General features: G+C 39.7%; 1 protein-coding gene across 39 annotated transcripts in view; it reads left to right on the top strand.

Moving 5' to 3' along the window:
• RBFOX2 (RNA binding fox-1 homolog 2) overlaps positions 1-15,892 on the top strand; it is a 265,677-nt gene that overhangs the window by 237,095 nt on the left and 12,690 nt on the right. For 25 of the 39 annotated variants that reach the window (XR_013995537.1, XM_081083431.1, XM_081083427.1 and 22 more), the window contains 6 exons: positions 3,557-3,649; positions 6,632-6,692; positions 9,772-9,825; positions 9,945-10,037; positions 11,512-11,644; positions 15,374-15,413. Coding sequence is in view for 38 of the 39 variants with exons in the window: in XM_081083431.1 (XP_080939557.1) it covers positions 3,557-3,649; positions 6,632-6,692; positions 9,772-9,825; positions 9,945-10,037; positions 11,512-11,644; positions 15,374-15,413 (474 nt within the window). In the remaining variant the exon portion in view is untranslated. The remainder of the gene's footprint in view (positions 1-3,556; positions 3,650-6,631; positions 6,693-9,771; positions 9,826-9,944; positions 10,038-11,511; positions 11,645-15,373; positions 15,414-15,892) is intronic. The other 14 variants (XM_081083430.1, XM_081083429.1, XM_081083416.1 and 11 more) reach the window with 3 other exon arrangements.

The following is a 15,892-nucleotide window of genomic DNA, read 5'->3' as shown; positions in this document are numbered from 1 at the left end:
TGGCTTAATACTACACACATTTATTATCTTACAGTTCTGGAGGACAGAAGTGCAAAATGGATCTTTCCAGGCTAAAATCAAAAGTGTTGGAGGACTGCATTCCTTCAGTAATTTTTAGGGATAATCAACTCCCATGCCTTTTGCAGCTTCTGGAGGCGGCCCACATTCCTTGGCCTGCAGCCCCTTCCCAAATGTATCCAGTCTTTCTCAGGCTGCTGCACCCTGATTCTGACTCTCCTGTTTCCGTCTTTCACATATAGGCACCCTTGTGATTATCCTGGGCTCACCTGGATAATCCAGGATAGTCTCCCTATCTCCAGATCATTAATCACACCTGCAAAATCCCTTTTGCCATGTAAGGTAACATTCACAGGCTCCAGGGATTAGGACAAGGGGGTAAGGGGCACTATTCTGTCTGCCACAAGGTCTATTTATCTTCAAAGGAAAGAAAGAAATCCTCTTATTTCTGTTTCAGACCAGTATCGCCAAGGCCTTCCTCCTCTTACCCTAGGTGAAGATGTGTGTAAAGATGGCTTTATTGTCATGTCTTTGGTATCTTGATCAGCATTTCCTTTGACAGATAAGCACCTTTCTTTTAAAACCAATTTTAAAGCTTTTGAAAGTGAAATTTTGTTCCAGAATATTAAAGTCATTATTGACAGAAATCTTACACAGGGCGCTCCCCTTGGTCATTGCTGACCGCAGTGTCAGTGCTGGTGACACCTCCCTGTGTTCTGTTGGAGATGCAGCTGTCATGTCCCAGGTGTCCTACCTGCACATCCAGAAAGGAGAGTCATTAGAGCACACTTAGCAATTGGACTTGAGGAAGAAAATTAAAGGATTTGGGGACTAATGTAGTTTAGTAAATAGAATACTGAACTTGGATTTCAAAGCTGAATTTTAATTTCCTCACCATTAGCGTAGGAAGAAGCTACATGGAAGAAAGAAGCCTTATTGATGCTTTGAGCCTTGCTGCTTATTGAGTACTTAACCTCAGTTTGACTTCGCTTCTTTACCTTCTGAATGAAACCAGCAGGTTTAGCCTTTCTGTCCCATGGTTTTGCTTAAAAGGCAAACATCTATGTATGTATGTATATATATATAGATATAGTCTTAATGCTCAAATTAAAAACCTAGCTTTAGTCTGCACATAATTCATTATATAAGTATTAATTTATTAATTTTATCCAAGGCATAAAATGTATGAGTCTGTAGCAAACAGTTGGATTACAGCTTTACAGCTAATAATACTTCTAAAACATGATATAAAACTCATCGCTATCTCTGACCTCTCTTAAAAGGTTTAACTTTCTGGAGGATTCTCCAGAATTGGAAACCTGGTTTCGTCTCCAGCGGATCTAGTATAAACAACAAATGGTGGAATTAATTAGTAACATGCTCTTGTATACCTATACATACTAACATCAAAATTTGATTTTCAAAATGTGTTCCCATTGATATTTTCAACACATTTATTTCTTTTTAAGGGAAGTGTTAACTAATTTACCTGTAATATTCCATCCCAAGCCAACATACGTTGAAAATTTCCTATCAGCTTAGCATTGCACTTTCTAGGGTATTTATGGTGATATCCAAATTGAAGGTAGAGATGATCCATTGGAATCCTCCATGGTTCGCTGTCCAGCCATATAATCCTTTAGAATGCTGAGTGATCCGATCCTTCACGATGATGGAGTTGCTTTTATAAAATTTTATTGAGCAATTTACACTATTTACCATCTCAGTTAAAAACATGTTTTGTATATACAGGAGAACTCATGGTAATAAACTGTAAAACAGAACTTGAGTAACAAAGGGTTCCAGGTTACCCTACAATGGTATGTTTAAAGAATGTTAGAGGAACACTGGAGCTATTGAGAAATGAGGCCTTTCCCAGAAATTTCTAAGAATTTACCACTCTACGGATGTAAATAACTTGAGAAAATTTTATAGTTGTACCTAAAATGAAACTGATATGATGCTTTATGAAAGAGTTGTATAAAAATATAGTAAATCCTGCTGATGTTGAAATTAACAGTATGATTATAACCCATGCAGTCTTTTCAAATACACTGCGAACAGTAAAGTGGGTTAACTCCCTGGTCTCCTGCTTTGTCCACATAGTGAAGTAAAGCTTCGTGGGTTTTTGTTGTTCAGTATCTACAATGCACAAATAAATTAATCCTAATTCAAGGTAGCAACTGTATTACTGTTTTATGGTATTCTTTTCCTGTTGAATAGTATGCAACTGATGTCACTAAAATAGATCTCATTTCCATTGCTTTTTTGACTATTCCTTTTTTCTTCATATATGGAAACTTGCTAATATATTTAGTAGCAGATGCAGGCATCAACAAATGTACAACTTAGGCAAATTTGGATAAGCAATTTTTTGAAATTAGGCTGAACATACAAAGGTGGGCAGAAGTAGTCTTATAGTTGTTTGTATGGAAAATAATACAATCCTATATAATAAAAGGCTAATATGCAAATTGTCCCTTCTACCAGGAGTTCTTCCAGGGGGCGGGGCCGGCCAGCCAACCACTCGAGGCCCCTTCCCCTGGTCTGCCGGCCCAATCAGCCCTGATCAGGGCAGGCTGGCCAGACCCCACCGTGCACAAGTTGGTGCACCAGGCCTCTTAGTAATCTATAATAATAAAAGCATAATATGCTAATTAGACCGGACGACCTTCCAGATGAAGCCACGGCTGTGAGGGAAGCCAGTGCTGGCAGCGGGGGAAAGGAAGGCCTACTCTTGTACAAATTTCATGCATCAGGCCTCTAGTTAAATAATACACTTTCATGTACTTATAACTGTAAACCTACTTTTGTCCACCCTTCTAGTGCCACTCTAGTGCCAGTGTTGTCTTTTAAAATTGTCACTGAAGAAATGTCATCATTAACTGACCATTGCTTAGTGATAGTTTCATTGTCTTAGATAAACATGAGTGCTTTTTTTTACCATACCCAATACTTACAGAATTATACATCAAGATTATGTCTTAAATTATCCTGTTTCCAAGGTGGTACAAGCAGGAGGCAGAGTGGGGGCTCAAATGATTAGACATCTTAAAAATCTCATTATATAATGATGATACTTAAGTATCAGTTTTCATGTAGAAGTTACTAGGGAATAATTGATTTAATGAAGTATTTTCTTAGTATTACATAAAGAAACATGTATATTAACAGCATGAAATGAGAGAGAAAAGTAGGATATTTTTAAAAAATACTCAGATTCTTGGTTGAATAATTTGACCCGAGTAACTGTATACCTTAATTTTGGTCTGGCCTCACATGCTTTATGTTTTATTTTATTGTCATTATTGATAATTATATTATTATTACTACTACCACAACAGTTCTTTATTATCTTACTGGACTTAATTTCCCTTTACAAAATATGCATGGTCCAAAAATGTGACTTCGGGAGCATATTGCTGAGTTGTTGCTGATGTCAGTTTCATACTGTGATATTTTGTTCTCTATTGACCACGAGATCAGTATTTCAATATAACGATGTGCATGTTTTCCCCCCTTCTCCCGCTGCATGCAGGGATTCGGGTTCGTAACTTTCGAGAATAGTGCTGATGCAGACAGGGCCAGGGAGAAATTACACGGCACCGTGGTAGAGGGCCGTAAAATCGAGGTGCATGTCTTCAATAATTCAATTTCTGGTTTATATTTTTGTTTCTCTTTTTGTGTATTGCCTCACTTATTTCACATTTGGAGCCCTGTCTTGTTTGTGTGTGTGCACACATGTATGTGTGTTTGTGTCTCTGTCCTTCACCTTCTTGCACTAAAATGTATAAAAGCAACACTTCTATCCTCCCCGCCTTTTTGGGGGGTGGGGGGATTTTAATTTTGTGTTACTTGTGTGTGTGTGTGTCTGGGTATTTTCATTTACTTTTTTCCTCCAAGGTGTTCATCCTTTGCTCTCTTGATTTTTTTCCTTTGCTTCAGTTTGCCAGACTCCAAATTCCTATGATCAGGCCAATATAAAACTAACTTTAAAAATGTCTATCTCTATCCAGTTGATAACATTGTGTCCTGTAATAAATCAAGGGGCCAGCCAATGCCCTCTCTCTCAGGAGGCCAGTTCGCCTCCATGTATGTGATAAGCAAGGAATAGAAGATCCTAGAGGTTGTTGGGACGGAGGAAAGAATCCACAACTCATCAAATATATTTAATGTCAAGAATTTCAACAGTTAATGGATAAAGTCCTCAAACAGAGGGTTTGGCGGTTGCCCGGTGAATGGACTATCATTGTGGTTGAGTCAGCCACCTGTGTTCACCAGCCCTTCTTATTTAATAAGGCAATGAAGGTTAACTGGCTCCTTTCCCCTTTCCCAATTTTGAGAAGTATGAAATATAAAAGCCACCATTTTGAGTAAGATGTCTGCATATTTTGCTTTTTTTCCCCCCTCCCTTTCCAATGGTTTAGCATTAAGGGCCCTTCACTTGACTCACTCTTTCCATGGTAACTATACACAATGCTGGCGATGGTGCCCGTTGGCGGTAAGTGAAACCAAAGCACTAGAGAAGAAGCTTTATAAAATGTAATTACAAAACAATTAAGCAAGAAAGAAAAAGTCCATCTGCCATCTCACATTAACACGACAAAATGTGATTTGACTTGTTGCTCCTCTCCCTTCCCCTCCCCCTTTTGTTTTCAATGCTGTGGGTAATGCCGCCTGGACTTTGGATGTACATTGTTTTGTAGCATCTGAGCTGTTTGATACTGACGTCATGGTGACTGTCCCCCTTGCACATCTTACTCAGAGTTACTCAACTCCAGTTTGGCTGGTTTTATTAATGCACTTCCTGCCCCTACTTCCTTTCCTACTTGTCCTCTTTCCCAAACCTCCGTTCAGAGCTGACTGTTCTTCCTTTGCCTTTGATGGCTCTCCTTCCTGCCCTGACTTTCTCTTTTCCCTGCCTTTATATTCTCTTTACCCAAGTCTGTTCCTGTCCTTTCCCGTTTCCTTTCCCACCCTTTCTCTCTGTTACATGCAGCTATTGGTCTCTTTTGCTGACTGGTGGTCTCTGATTGGTTCTGGCCTTTTTTTTTTTAAGTGCTTGGGTGCATTCTGCTCCAGCAGCTAGTGTAAGCTCTTGCCTCATTCTCATTCCTGTCTGTGAGAGCCTTGCTCTTCACTTTCTCCCTTCTCCCCAAAAGTGATTGTTTTTCCCTTTTATTTGTGTGCGTGTGTGTTTTTAACAGCATGCTCCCAGTCTCATCATTGTTGTATCCCATTTTTTCTTTTTAAATGTGAAATGTTTGTATTATTTGGTGGGTCAAACCAGAGTAAATGGAGTTTCAAACTCTTTTCCTCACATAGGAATATTACCACTATAGAAATCCAAAAAGACATATTAAAGCATTTTTTAAGTTCCTGTTCTACCTAAAATTGGTCTTTTTGTAACATAAATTTATCACTATACAAATTTAGGATTATGTAAGTCCCCAGAGGCAAAATAAGACATATATATATATATATGTTTTTTTAATATATATTTTATTGATTTTTTTACAGAGAGGAAGGGAGAGAGAGAGTTAATAACATCGATGAGAGAGAAACACCGATCAGCTGCCTCCTGCACACCTCCCACTGGGGATGTGCCCGCAACCCAGGTACATGTCCTTGACCGGAATCGAACCTGGGACCCTTCAGTCCGCAGGCCGACGCTCTATCCACTGAGCCAAACCGGTTTTGGCTAGACACTTATATTTTATATGTTTGATCTTTTTTTTCTTTTTTCTTTTTTTTCAAAACTGTCCTGTTTTATGACCTGGCAGCACAGTATTTAATCAAGTTGTATGGTGAGGCTTCACCTCCTGGTCGGAGCTTTGAGGCTGGTTCTACCACGGGGCTGCTCATCTTTCTTCACCAGCACCATCTCTGTAACACCGTCTTGCCCTGGCACCAACAACGCTTTGAATTATGCCATTCTGTAATGAGGGTGGAGCGTACCCTACAACCAGAGACATACGCTTTATTATTTTCAGTTCTTTTAAGTGCCTAATCTAAAGGCCTTCTGAAAACTTGATTCATAAATGGATAGACCACGTGGTCTAGAAAATTCACGATGGTTCTAAAGACTGTCAACATGGAAATCTAAGTTTCTGTATTTGTTGACTAACTTCAAACAGTAAAATCTTATACAAACATACCAAAAATGCTGAACATTAGAATAGATGAAATTTACAGACTGATTTTCTTATCTTCCTGTAAACCTATGTCCTCCTTTTAATTAAGGAACTACTTCAGAGTTCATGTGAAAACAGTTGTTCCTAATTTACTATTTTCCCCATATTTTTCTTAATACAGAGACTTCTCTGTTTAAGAGATCACCAAGGTACTTATAAATGGATTTTTTCTTTGGAGTACTGGGTGGTAAAGTGGCCCTAGTTTTCCATTTGGAGACTAAGAAACTGCATTTTACTCTTGTTAGCCTCATTTAATAAACACTTTAATTAAAATATTATACATTAATATTTTATATTGCTATATTATTTAAATCAATGTTCTCTGAAATTTACTTTTTTAATTGAGTACTATGTTATTGGACAAACAATATCATGTTTCTTAATGTGGTCTACTTCCCCCTTGCCCCTTCTATTTTTAGGTGAATAATGCTACAGCACGTGTAATGACCAATAAGAAGATGGTCACACCATATGCAAATGGTAAGAGATTACTAATCATCAGCAGAATAATGCCATTTATTCTTGTGAAAATAATGAGCTTTTTATAAACATCAAAGAATCTCTCTTGATTTCCGTCTTAAGACAGTTTATTTCATTTACCTAGGAGGGTATTTTGTTTTTTTAGAATTTAACTTTTTTCTTAGAATTAAGCTAATTTTTTAGTTGTTAAGGTGTTCTGGTCTCAGTAAAGTTCATCTGATACACAGTGTGAATGTGTCATTTGAGGTTACCTCTTAACTCAGGTTAGGTCCCATTACAGCACCCTCTTTGTTGGCTATTGTAGTTCTCTGTAATACATTATTAGGCTTGTCCATAATACCCCTGGATGCCCACCAATTCTCACTTTTACTGCTAATTCCTATTTATTTGAGCATGAGTAGAGTAATTCTTGACACTTAGCTCTCCTTTTTTCTAGAGGAAATAACCTTGGTGTATGTGTGTGTGTATCTTGTATTTTCTATTCCATGACTGCATGTCATATAGTGAGTGTTACAAATCTTTTTTATTGAGAAGAAAATTTTCTGTGACTATTTTGTCTAACAGAAGAAACTTTTACATCAGTTGTCAAATTTAATCTAGACTCATATTCTCTAAGTGAGATGGGATATCATTTTAATCTGCTCTGCAGCAGTGGTTTACAAATTGTGCTCTATATACCTTTCAGCATTTCATATAATACTGGTTTGGTGGTGATGAACTCCTTTAGCTTTTTCTTATCTGTGAAGCTCTTTATCTGACCTTCAATTCTGAATGATAGCTTTGCTGGATAAAGTAATCTTGGTTGTAGGTTCTTGGTATTCATCACTTTGAATATTTCTTGCCACTCCCTTCTGGCCTGCATAGTTTCTGCTGGGAAATCAGCTGACAGTCGTATGGGTACTCCCTTGTAGGTAACTGACTTTTTTTCTCTTGCTGCTTTTAAGATTCTCTCTTTGTCTTTTGCTCTTGGCATTTTAATTATGATGTCTCTTGGTGTGGTCTTCTTTGGATTCCTTTTGTTTGGGGTTCTCTGCACTTCCTGGACTTGTAAGTCTATTTCTTTCACCAGGTAGGGGAAGTTTTCTGTCATTATTTCTTCACATAGGTTTTCAATGTCTTGCTCTCTCTCATCTTCTGGCACCCCTATAATTCTGATGTTGGTACTCTTGAAGTTGTCCCAGAGGCTCCTTACACTATCTTCATATTTTTGGATTCTTTTTTCTTTTTGCTTCTTCGGTTGGGTATTTTTTGTTTCTTCGTATTTCAAATCTTTGACTTGATTCTTGGGATCCTCTTGTCTGCTGTTGGATCTCTGTATATTATTCTTTATTTCAGTCAGTGTATGCTTAATTTCTAGTTGGTCTTTTTTCATATCCTCCAGGGTCTCACTAAATTTATCGGCGGTTTCCATAAAATTCTTGAAAAACCTTATAAACGTGGTTTTGAACTCTATATCCAGTAGTTTGCTTTCCTCCATTTCTGTCATTTGTGTCCTGTTTCTTTGTCTCCGCATTTTTTATGCTTCCCTGTGTTGGTAGAGTGGTTTTGTGTGCTAGGTGTCCTATAGGGCCCAGTGGCTCAGCCTCCCCAGTTACCTGAGGTGGACACTCTTGGTGCACCCCCTTGTGGGCTTTGTGCACAGTCTTGTTGTAGTTATGCCTTGATTGTTGTAGGTATCACTGGGAGGAATTGACCTCCAGGCCAATTGGCAGTGAGAATCAGCTGTGTCTGCAATGGGAGAACTTCTGTGCTGAAGACACCCTTCTGGGGCAAGACTTGCTTCAGTGTGGCTTTGGTGCTCACTGAGTCTGCCCCCTGAGTGTGTCCCTTATGGATCTGAGGAGTTGTAATCTGGATGGTCCCACTCTGACCACTGGGTACACTGGCTCTTGGATCTAAGGAGGTGCTAATTTAGTCTCTGCCTGAGGTTACCCAGCAGTAGCTACGAAAAGATCTGCAGATTCCCCTTCCTTTTTTGGAGTTTGGAGGTGCCCAGATGAGACCTAGCTGTGAAGCAATGCAAGCTGCTGTGGGGCCTTGGGTCTTCTCTTGGAAGTTCTGGGTCTTTCTGGCCCAGCTGTAATTTGTTAGGTAATTTTCAGGTTGCAAAGGGCCAGGGCATTCATATGCAAAAGCCTCTGCTGCAGCCTGGTTGGGGCGGGGTCTCAAGGAATCAACAGGGTGGAGCAAGCAGCTATGGCAGATCCTCAGCCCTGCCCTAAGGGGCCGCGCGTCTCAGTGTCCCAATAATCACTGCAAGCACCTCTGAGGGAAAGCCCCCCTGGAGTTCCGAGTTCTGCCCGCTGCCAGACAGTCCAGTTTCTCCCCTTATGAGTCCTGGGTCCCCAGAGACTTCCCAGAACTGGAGTTCAGAGCAGTCGGGAACTTGTGACTCCCTCCCGATTCAAAAAGACAGCCGCGTCCTCAGGTACCAGCCCCTTTCCGCACACGCACTTGAGCCTCCGTACCTTTGCACTTTACTTCCGCAGCTCCTGACTCTCAGTGTGCTTTTCTCTTTCCTTCTAGTTGTAGAATTTCAACTCAACCAGCCTTCCTGTAGTTCTGGATGATGTCCGTTTTGTCTTTTTTTGTATTTGTGAAGTTGTTGTAGGAGGCAGCAATTTCGGTGTTTACCTATGCCGCCATCTTGGTTTCTCCTCCCTTTTTCCTTTTCTTAAACAAAGAATAGGTTGTTAGGCAATTCTGTAAGAGACACTACCAAATGCCAAGATTTGTTTAATTTTCTTTTTCCTTCTCTCATTCCCTTTCCATTTTTCTACCTCCCTCCCAATTTTTTTCCTTCCTTTTATCCCTTCCCTCTCCTTCTCACCCCCCCCCCCCACACACACACACACACAGATACACACACACTGCTCATTATCCCATTACAGTCCTACTTGAAGATAATCAGGTGTAGAAATGTCATCACTCTTTCATATAAACCCCAGTTGGCATTCGAAAGAAAAGTTGAGAATAGACAAAAAGAAACCCAGAGATGTCTGAGCCAACTTGCACATCACTCCGTTTCCCTATATCGTCACGCCATCTTAAATGCTCACCATCCTCTCTTCCATTTCAGGTTGGAAATTAAGCCCAGTAGTTGGAGCTGTATATGGCCCCGAGTTATATGCAGGTAGTATTTACGTTGATTTTTCTGCGTGTGCTATTTAACTAACAACGTCTGTTGTTTTGCAATTCACTATTCCTTTGTAATCTTTTTTGCATTTTTTAATTTTTTTTTAATACTATCAGCATCCAGCTTTCAAGCAGATGTGTCCCTGGGCAACGAAGCAGCAGTGCCCCTATCAGGAAGAGGGGGTATTAACACTTACATTCCTTTAATCAGTAAGTAGCCTATGTTGGCCTGGCATGGATTTTGATTGTTGAGTAAGCAATGATGAGCTAGAAGTTTCCCCCGCTCCACACGCCACCCCCCCGCCAGTATCCTATATAATAAAAGGCTAATATATGCAAATTGACCGAACAGCTGAAAGACCGGTCGCTATGGCGCACTGACGACCAGGGGCATACGCTCAGCGCAAGAGCTGCCCCCTGGCGGTCAGTGCACTCCCACAGAGAGCGCTGCTCAGCCAGAAGCCGTGTTCACTGCTGGCTAGCGCAGCAGTGGTGAGGGGAGCCTTTCCTGCTTCCATGGCAGCGCTAAAGGTTGTCCGACTGCTGGCTTAGGCCTGCTCCCCACCTAAGCCGGCAGTTGGACCTTCCCCAAGGGCTTCCAGATTGTAAGAGGGCAGGCTGAGGGCCCGCCACCACCCCCAGAGTGCACAAATTTTGTGCACCAGCCCTCTAGTAATACATAACTGAAAAGGAGGCGTTCTTAGGAGCGATAATACTGTCATGGTGCCTTGTCCTGCTTAGCCTGTGCTAGAATCCTTTTGACCAAATCATGAAGATTGCCACAGAGTACAAGTAGTTGGAAAGGCAGAGGGGATGAGGGCATGTAAAGAACATTTTAGTATGTACTTGATAATGTAGAAAACAAAAGAAATAAGTACTTGTGGGATATATTATACATATTCTCTACAAATCAGCTTTGGGCCCTCTGGCAGAGTATCACTTAAAAGCACCCCTAGGATTATTGATTATTCTCAACTGTTGATATCTCAAAGTTACTTTGGCTTGAGTCATTTTGCTTCAGCAAGAGGTAGAATTAACAGTTCGGTAGACATGAAATCAATGTCTGCGTGCCTTCCAGAGAGAGCACACTTACAACAGACCTCAGACAATGACTGCCTCTACAGGATACGAGACCACAGGGGAGATGTAGCTTCCCTCTCACCTTCCATTTCTGGATTAAAATATTTTAGATAAAGGAATAAAGTTGACTAATGAGATGAAATACCTGAAGACTATTGTGTGCCTTGGAGTTTCGCACCATGTAAAAACACAAAAGAATATTCCCATGATGAGTAATTTTGATATGCACATAATAATATTGGAAGCAAGACTAATAATTGGCCAGTTAAAGAGTTTTATCAGTCCATTTAAACTGCCCACAGAAATCGAAAGTGTCCTTTCTTACTGTGGTGGTAGCTCTTAGAGCTTCTTGACCTGCTTCTCACCAGCTTGCGTGGTGACGCCAGCATTGGGAAGAAGTGAAGAAAGCTCACTCAAGATTTATGATCACAGAGGCGTGCTACCGTGAGCTTTTGCATCCTGGGTCTCTTTCCCTTTTCTTTTTCAGAAAAGATGTGATACATACTTTTTAATCTTTCCTATAATTGATTCAAAGCAAGTGTGCTTGTACTCCTACTGTTGAATGCAAGTTGACATTTCTGTCATATTTTGGGTCTCCCTTTAGTTCCTGGATTTCCTTACCCAACTGCAGCCACCACGGCGGCCGCTTTCAGAGGAGCCCATCTGAGGGGCAGGGGGCGGACGGTGTATGGTGCAGTGCGAGCGGTACCTCCAACAGCCATTCCCGCCTATCCAGGGTAAGTATTAGATTCCGGAATAAACAGTTGGACAAGAAAATACCATAGTCCTCTTATAACTTCCGGGATGTTGCCGTGCCACATAGTAGAGATTCTATGATTATTTACAAATTAACGAATTAGATGGCAAGAACCAAAATATACCATCATCAGAATATAACAAATATCAATTCATTATTTAAATCTTCATTTTGGCCACCTTAAGCCCTCAAGATAGTGGCTTAAGACAGTAGCCAGAACCGTCTTGTGTTTACTAGCAATGTGTTGGCATGGAGTTCACTCAGCATCGCACGAATATGGATTAACACTACTGCAGAGAACCAAAATAGGAGTTCAAGATTGTAGTACAAGCTGCCTCTGCTGTGTTCACCCCTTTCACCACCCTGGGCTGGGGCTGAGGCTGTCACATGTGCCCTCCCTTTTGGATTCACTGCCTGGGTGGTGAGCAGCAGAGCTAGTTACCCACAATGGATTTGCTTTCTTTGTAGGAAACGGATTAAAAGGTTAATTCAAAGATGAACCAAGTCCAATTGAATCAAGGGAGAAAGGGAGAAGTAGGAAGAATTAAACTACAGTTGGCTTCTGAATGATGGTAAAACAACTAATGTAGCTGAGCATCCTTCACCCTTTGATTTTTGTATGGAGGGTGTCTCATGCAGTGGACTGATTCCATAGCAACAAATAAATCCTTTGTTCTTGAATGGGGAGAAGGAGTGAAGATGCAGGTTTTGTTTTTAGTTGTTCTCATGTGAGTCTAACATGTATATTTTTATAGTGGACTTTTTATAGGGTAGTTGCATCAAGGACTTTCCTTCCTCAGAGATGTGACATTTGTGTCCTTCACCTTTTCTCTGCCTGTGATAGCTTTTTCCATATTCTTATGGAGGAATAAATATAGTGGCAGAGGACCCTATTCATTGCTACTTAGTTAAAATTTAAGGGAAAGAGCCTCCTTTGTAGGTCCTTTTCTTATGGCAAAATTGGCTTTCAGGTGTGCTAATTTAGCATTCATTCATAGACCAAATGGACATGCCATTAAGGGTCCTCCATTCCACAAAGTTAGAACATGTTTATTAGATAAGAGAAGTATGCATGTTGAAGTGAGCAGGCTCCAAAGCCACTAGAAGGGAACTGCTTTAGAAACAAACTTTTGTTTGCAGTGTGTAGGTGTTTAAATCCCATGCATTCCATCATCTCCATCTTCTGCCATTACTTTTAATTTTATCCCTTTTTCCCCCCACCTCTCAACTTGACCTTTGACCTTCAACCTCTGACATCTCTTTTAAAAGAAGTAAATAAAGATGCAGTATTGTTTCACCAAGAAATATTTAATTAAAACACAAAAACAAACCTTTTGGAAGCTCTACACACTAGGAAAATTGTTCATGAAGTGTCTTCCAGTCCAAGAGAGTTGACCGTCATGGTCACAAAGTGATACTGCTCAACAGAAACATGGGACTTCTTTATTTTGTGATATTCCTGAGTTACTTTATAAAGTGGTTCAATTCACTCCTATTCGATGTAGGTCATTTCAGTCCATTGGCCAAACTTGAGAACCAATTCTCTACCAAGGTTGTGTCAGGTATATATTTGATCAAAGATATTTTATCTTTATGTCTAATCACATCAATTTCTGTGCATTACATTGAACACTAATGTCCCATGTTTTCTTTTTTATTAACTAAACCACCTATTTACATGGAAGATGGCAAGGAATAAGTCCAGTATTTTATGGGGAATGGCCTAAAATTGCTTCTCAGCTTGGTAAACTAATTTCATCATTCATCATTGTGTTCTAGCCTCCTGTAGCATTTGATACAGGGACTATTGGAATTCTCCTAGAATTTAACTGAATATTCCTAGTAAGTGACGCAACTTAGTGTAAAATTTATTCATGTTTTTCATGCCACCACTCTTCTCTGTAGAAGAATTGTTTTTCAATCTTTGCCTGTCTCCCCGTACTGAAATAGTTGAAGGTTAACTAATCACCACTTGGCATCTATGCTTTGCATTTTATTAGTATTCTCATTATGAACAAGTCTCCGTTTTACAAAAGTGCAGTTGAGAGGCATATTGCTCTCTAACACCATTCTTTAGCTGCAATTGGAGACTCTAAAAATGGTTAAAACTTAGTTCAGTGAACATCATAGATGAGTTCAACTTGCCTGTTGTGTAAGACAAAAGCACAGCATATGTGGGGCATTGCAGAATGTCACCCTGCTGTCCTGTAAACAACAAAATGTTACTGAACGCAGAATCAGAAACTTTCCTGCTACCTATAAGGAGAAAGTGATTTCATGTTCAAGTTAAAAATATGATGTGATGATTTTACTTGCTGACTTGTTTATTGTAACAGAGAAGGTAGCAGTGACATTTTCCCATTTGTTTAGTTGAATACACAATAAACATTTAATTTAAAATAGACAAATCTTGATTTAACAAATATGAAGAAGAAAGCCTTCTCTTTTCGCTCTACCACTATTCTATGTCTCTTGGTCCCAAAGTAATGTTTTGCACAAATGCACAAAATACCTCAAAAGGTTTGAAATCTGTATTTTAATTTTAATGTTGCTTAGGATTAAAACAAGAAGAGAGCCATGTACATTGTTTGTTTGATACAAATTAATTTTCTAAACAGGAAAATAAACCCTTCTACTCCTAACCAGCTACCTTTTCAGTTTTATTCTTTTAAATAAAACAGGTCATGCCCAGAACTTCAGTTAACAATTGTATTTTTCAGAATTCCATGAGTATTCATATGGTCAAAAAAGAACCCTTAAAATCTTCTAGTTACTCCTTCCCACTCTGGATTATATTGTTACTATCTGGGATCCCCACTGCACCTTTCAATTCTTGGACCTTGGACCAATCACCTTAACCTTTATTAGCTCATTATCTCTGCTTGTGAAAGCAATGCATTGTGGGTATTTTTGGTTGTGTTTTTTTGTTTTGGTTTTTTTTTTTAATTACATTTCTCTGTTTACTTTGGTCAGAATTGATTGACTTGTTTTTCTGAGGTGTTGCATTGGTTCTTAAAATGCTGAATAATAATACTTTGCATGCTTGTGTGATCAGCCAAATCTTATCGCATGTCTAATGTGCAGGGTAAAAAGCAGGTGATGTATGGATATCAGAAAAAATTTATATATCACTACAAAAATAAAACAAGATACTAAGCATAATTTTGAAATATACTTTAGCCTAGGTCTCACCTTAATGGAATTCTTTGGGTTCATTTTTTTCATGTTAAACCCCTCTCTTCATGCCAACCCCCATACCCCCACCCATCCACCTATACACACACACACACACACACACACACACACCTTTTGACACTCTTTAAAGAAAACTTTCTCCTAGGGCAAGCTTATTAAAAACAAAAAACACTCCAGATATGAAAAGTTGATATTTCCAATCCAGCAGATTTTCAATAGCTGTATTAGGCCCCCTGGGAATACTCTTTCTTGTTTTCATCTTACTTTTAATAAGCAGACATCCAGGTGGTTCATTCCAAGCCTGCATTCCTTTCCTCCTCGCATGTCCTGGAGCTGAGTAACGTGCGTGCACTTTCTTGTGTCCTCGCTGACTGGCCTTGGCCTGAGCCCAGGTCGTGTATTCATACATCACCTGCCCATGTAAAGCGCATGTGCATGCTGCCGTCCTCAATAACCGGAATGTGTTTCTGTTCTTTTGTTTTTTTGTTTTTGTTTTTGTGTGGATTTTCTGCAGTGTGGTTTACCAGGACGGATTTTACGGTGCTGACCTCTATGTAAGTACACACACTGGGGCCTTCTCGACCCCACCCCCTGACAAGCCAGCCTTTTTTTTCTGTTTCTTTGGTTTGGTTTGTTTGGTTTTTTTAAAAAATATCATTTATTTAGTTTTTGTTTTCTTTTTCCTTGTGGATATATATATTTATATATTTAAGAATGCAAGCATGCTTCTCTGCCACTGCGCTTTCCCCTGGGTGCCAAACTAAGCCTTTGGGTTTCCTGATCATTGCTGGAGTCAGTCTACTGGACATATTCTTTTCCCTTCCCTCTTCCCACAGATGGTCTATGGATCACGAACATATTTGCGAGATGATCAGCAGGTTTAAAGTCTTTTATTACTGTCGTATCATGTGCATACATAAATGACAGGACAGCTTAGCCTTCAACCAGCTCTTTTCCTTTTCTGCTTTTCTCATTTCACATCCCTCTTTAGATCATTAGAGCTTTGATTAATGTAGATGGCAGTGAGCTTTCT

This window comes from Myotis nattereri (genome assembly GCF_964212035.1).
Source record: "Myotis nattereri genome assembly, chromosome: 2".
NCBI classification, from domain to species: domain Eukaryota; kingdom Metazoa; phylum Chordata; class Mammalia; order Chiroptera; family Vespertilionidae; genus Myotis; species Myotis nattereri.
The sequence above is the reverse complement of the archived record's forward strand: the minus strand, read 5'-3'. Positions and strand labels throughout refer to the sequence as shown.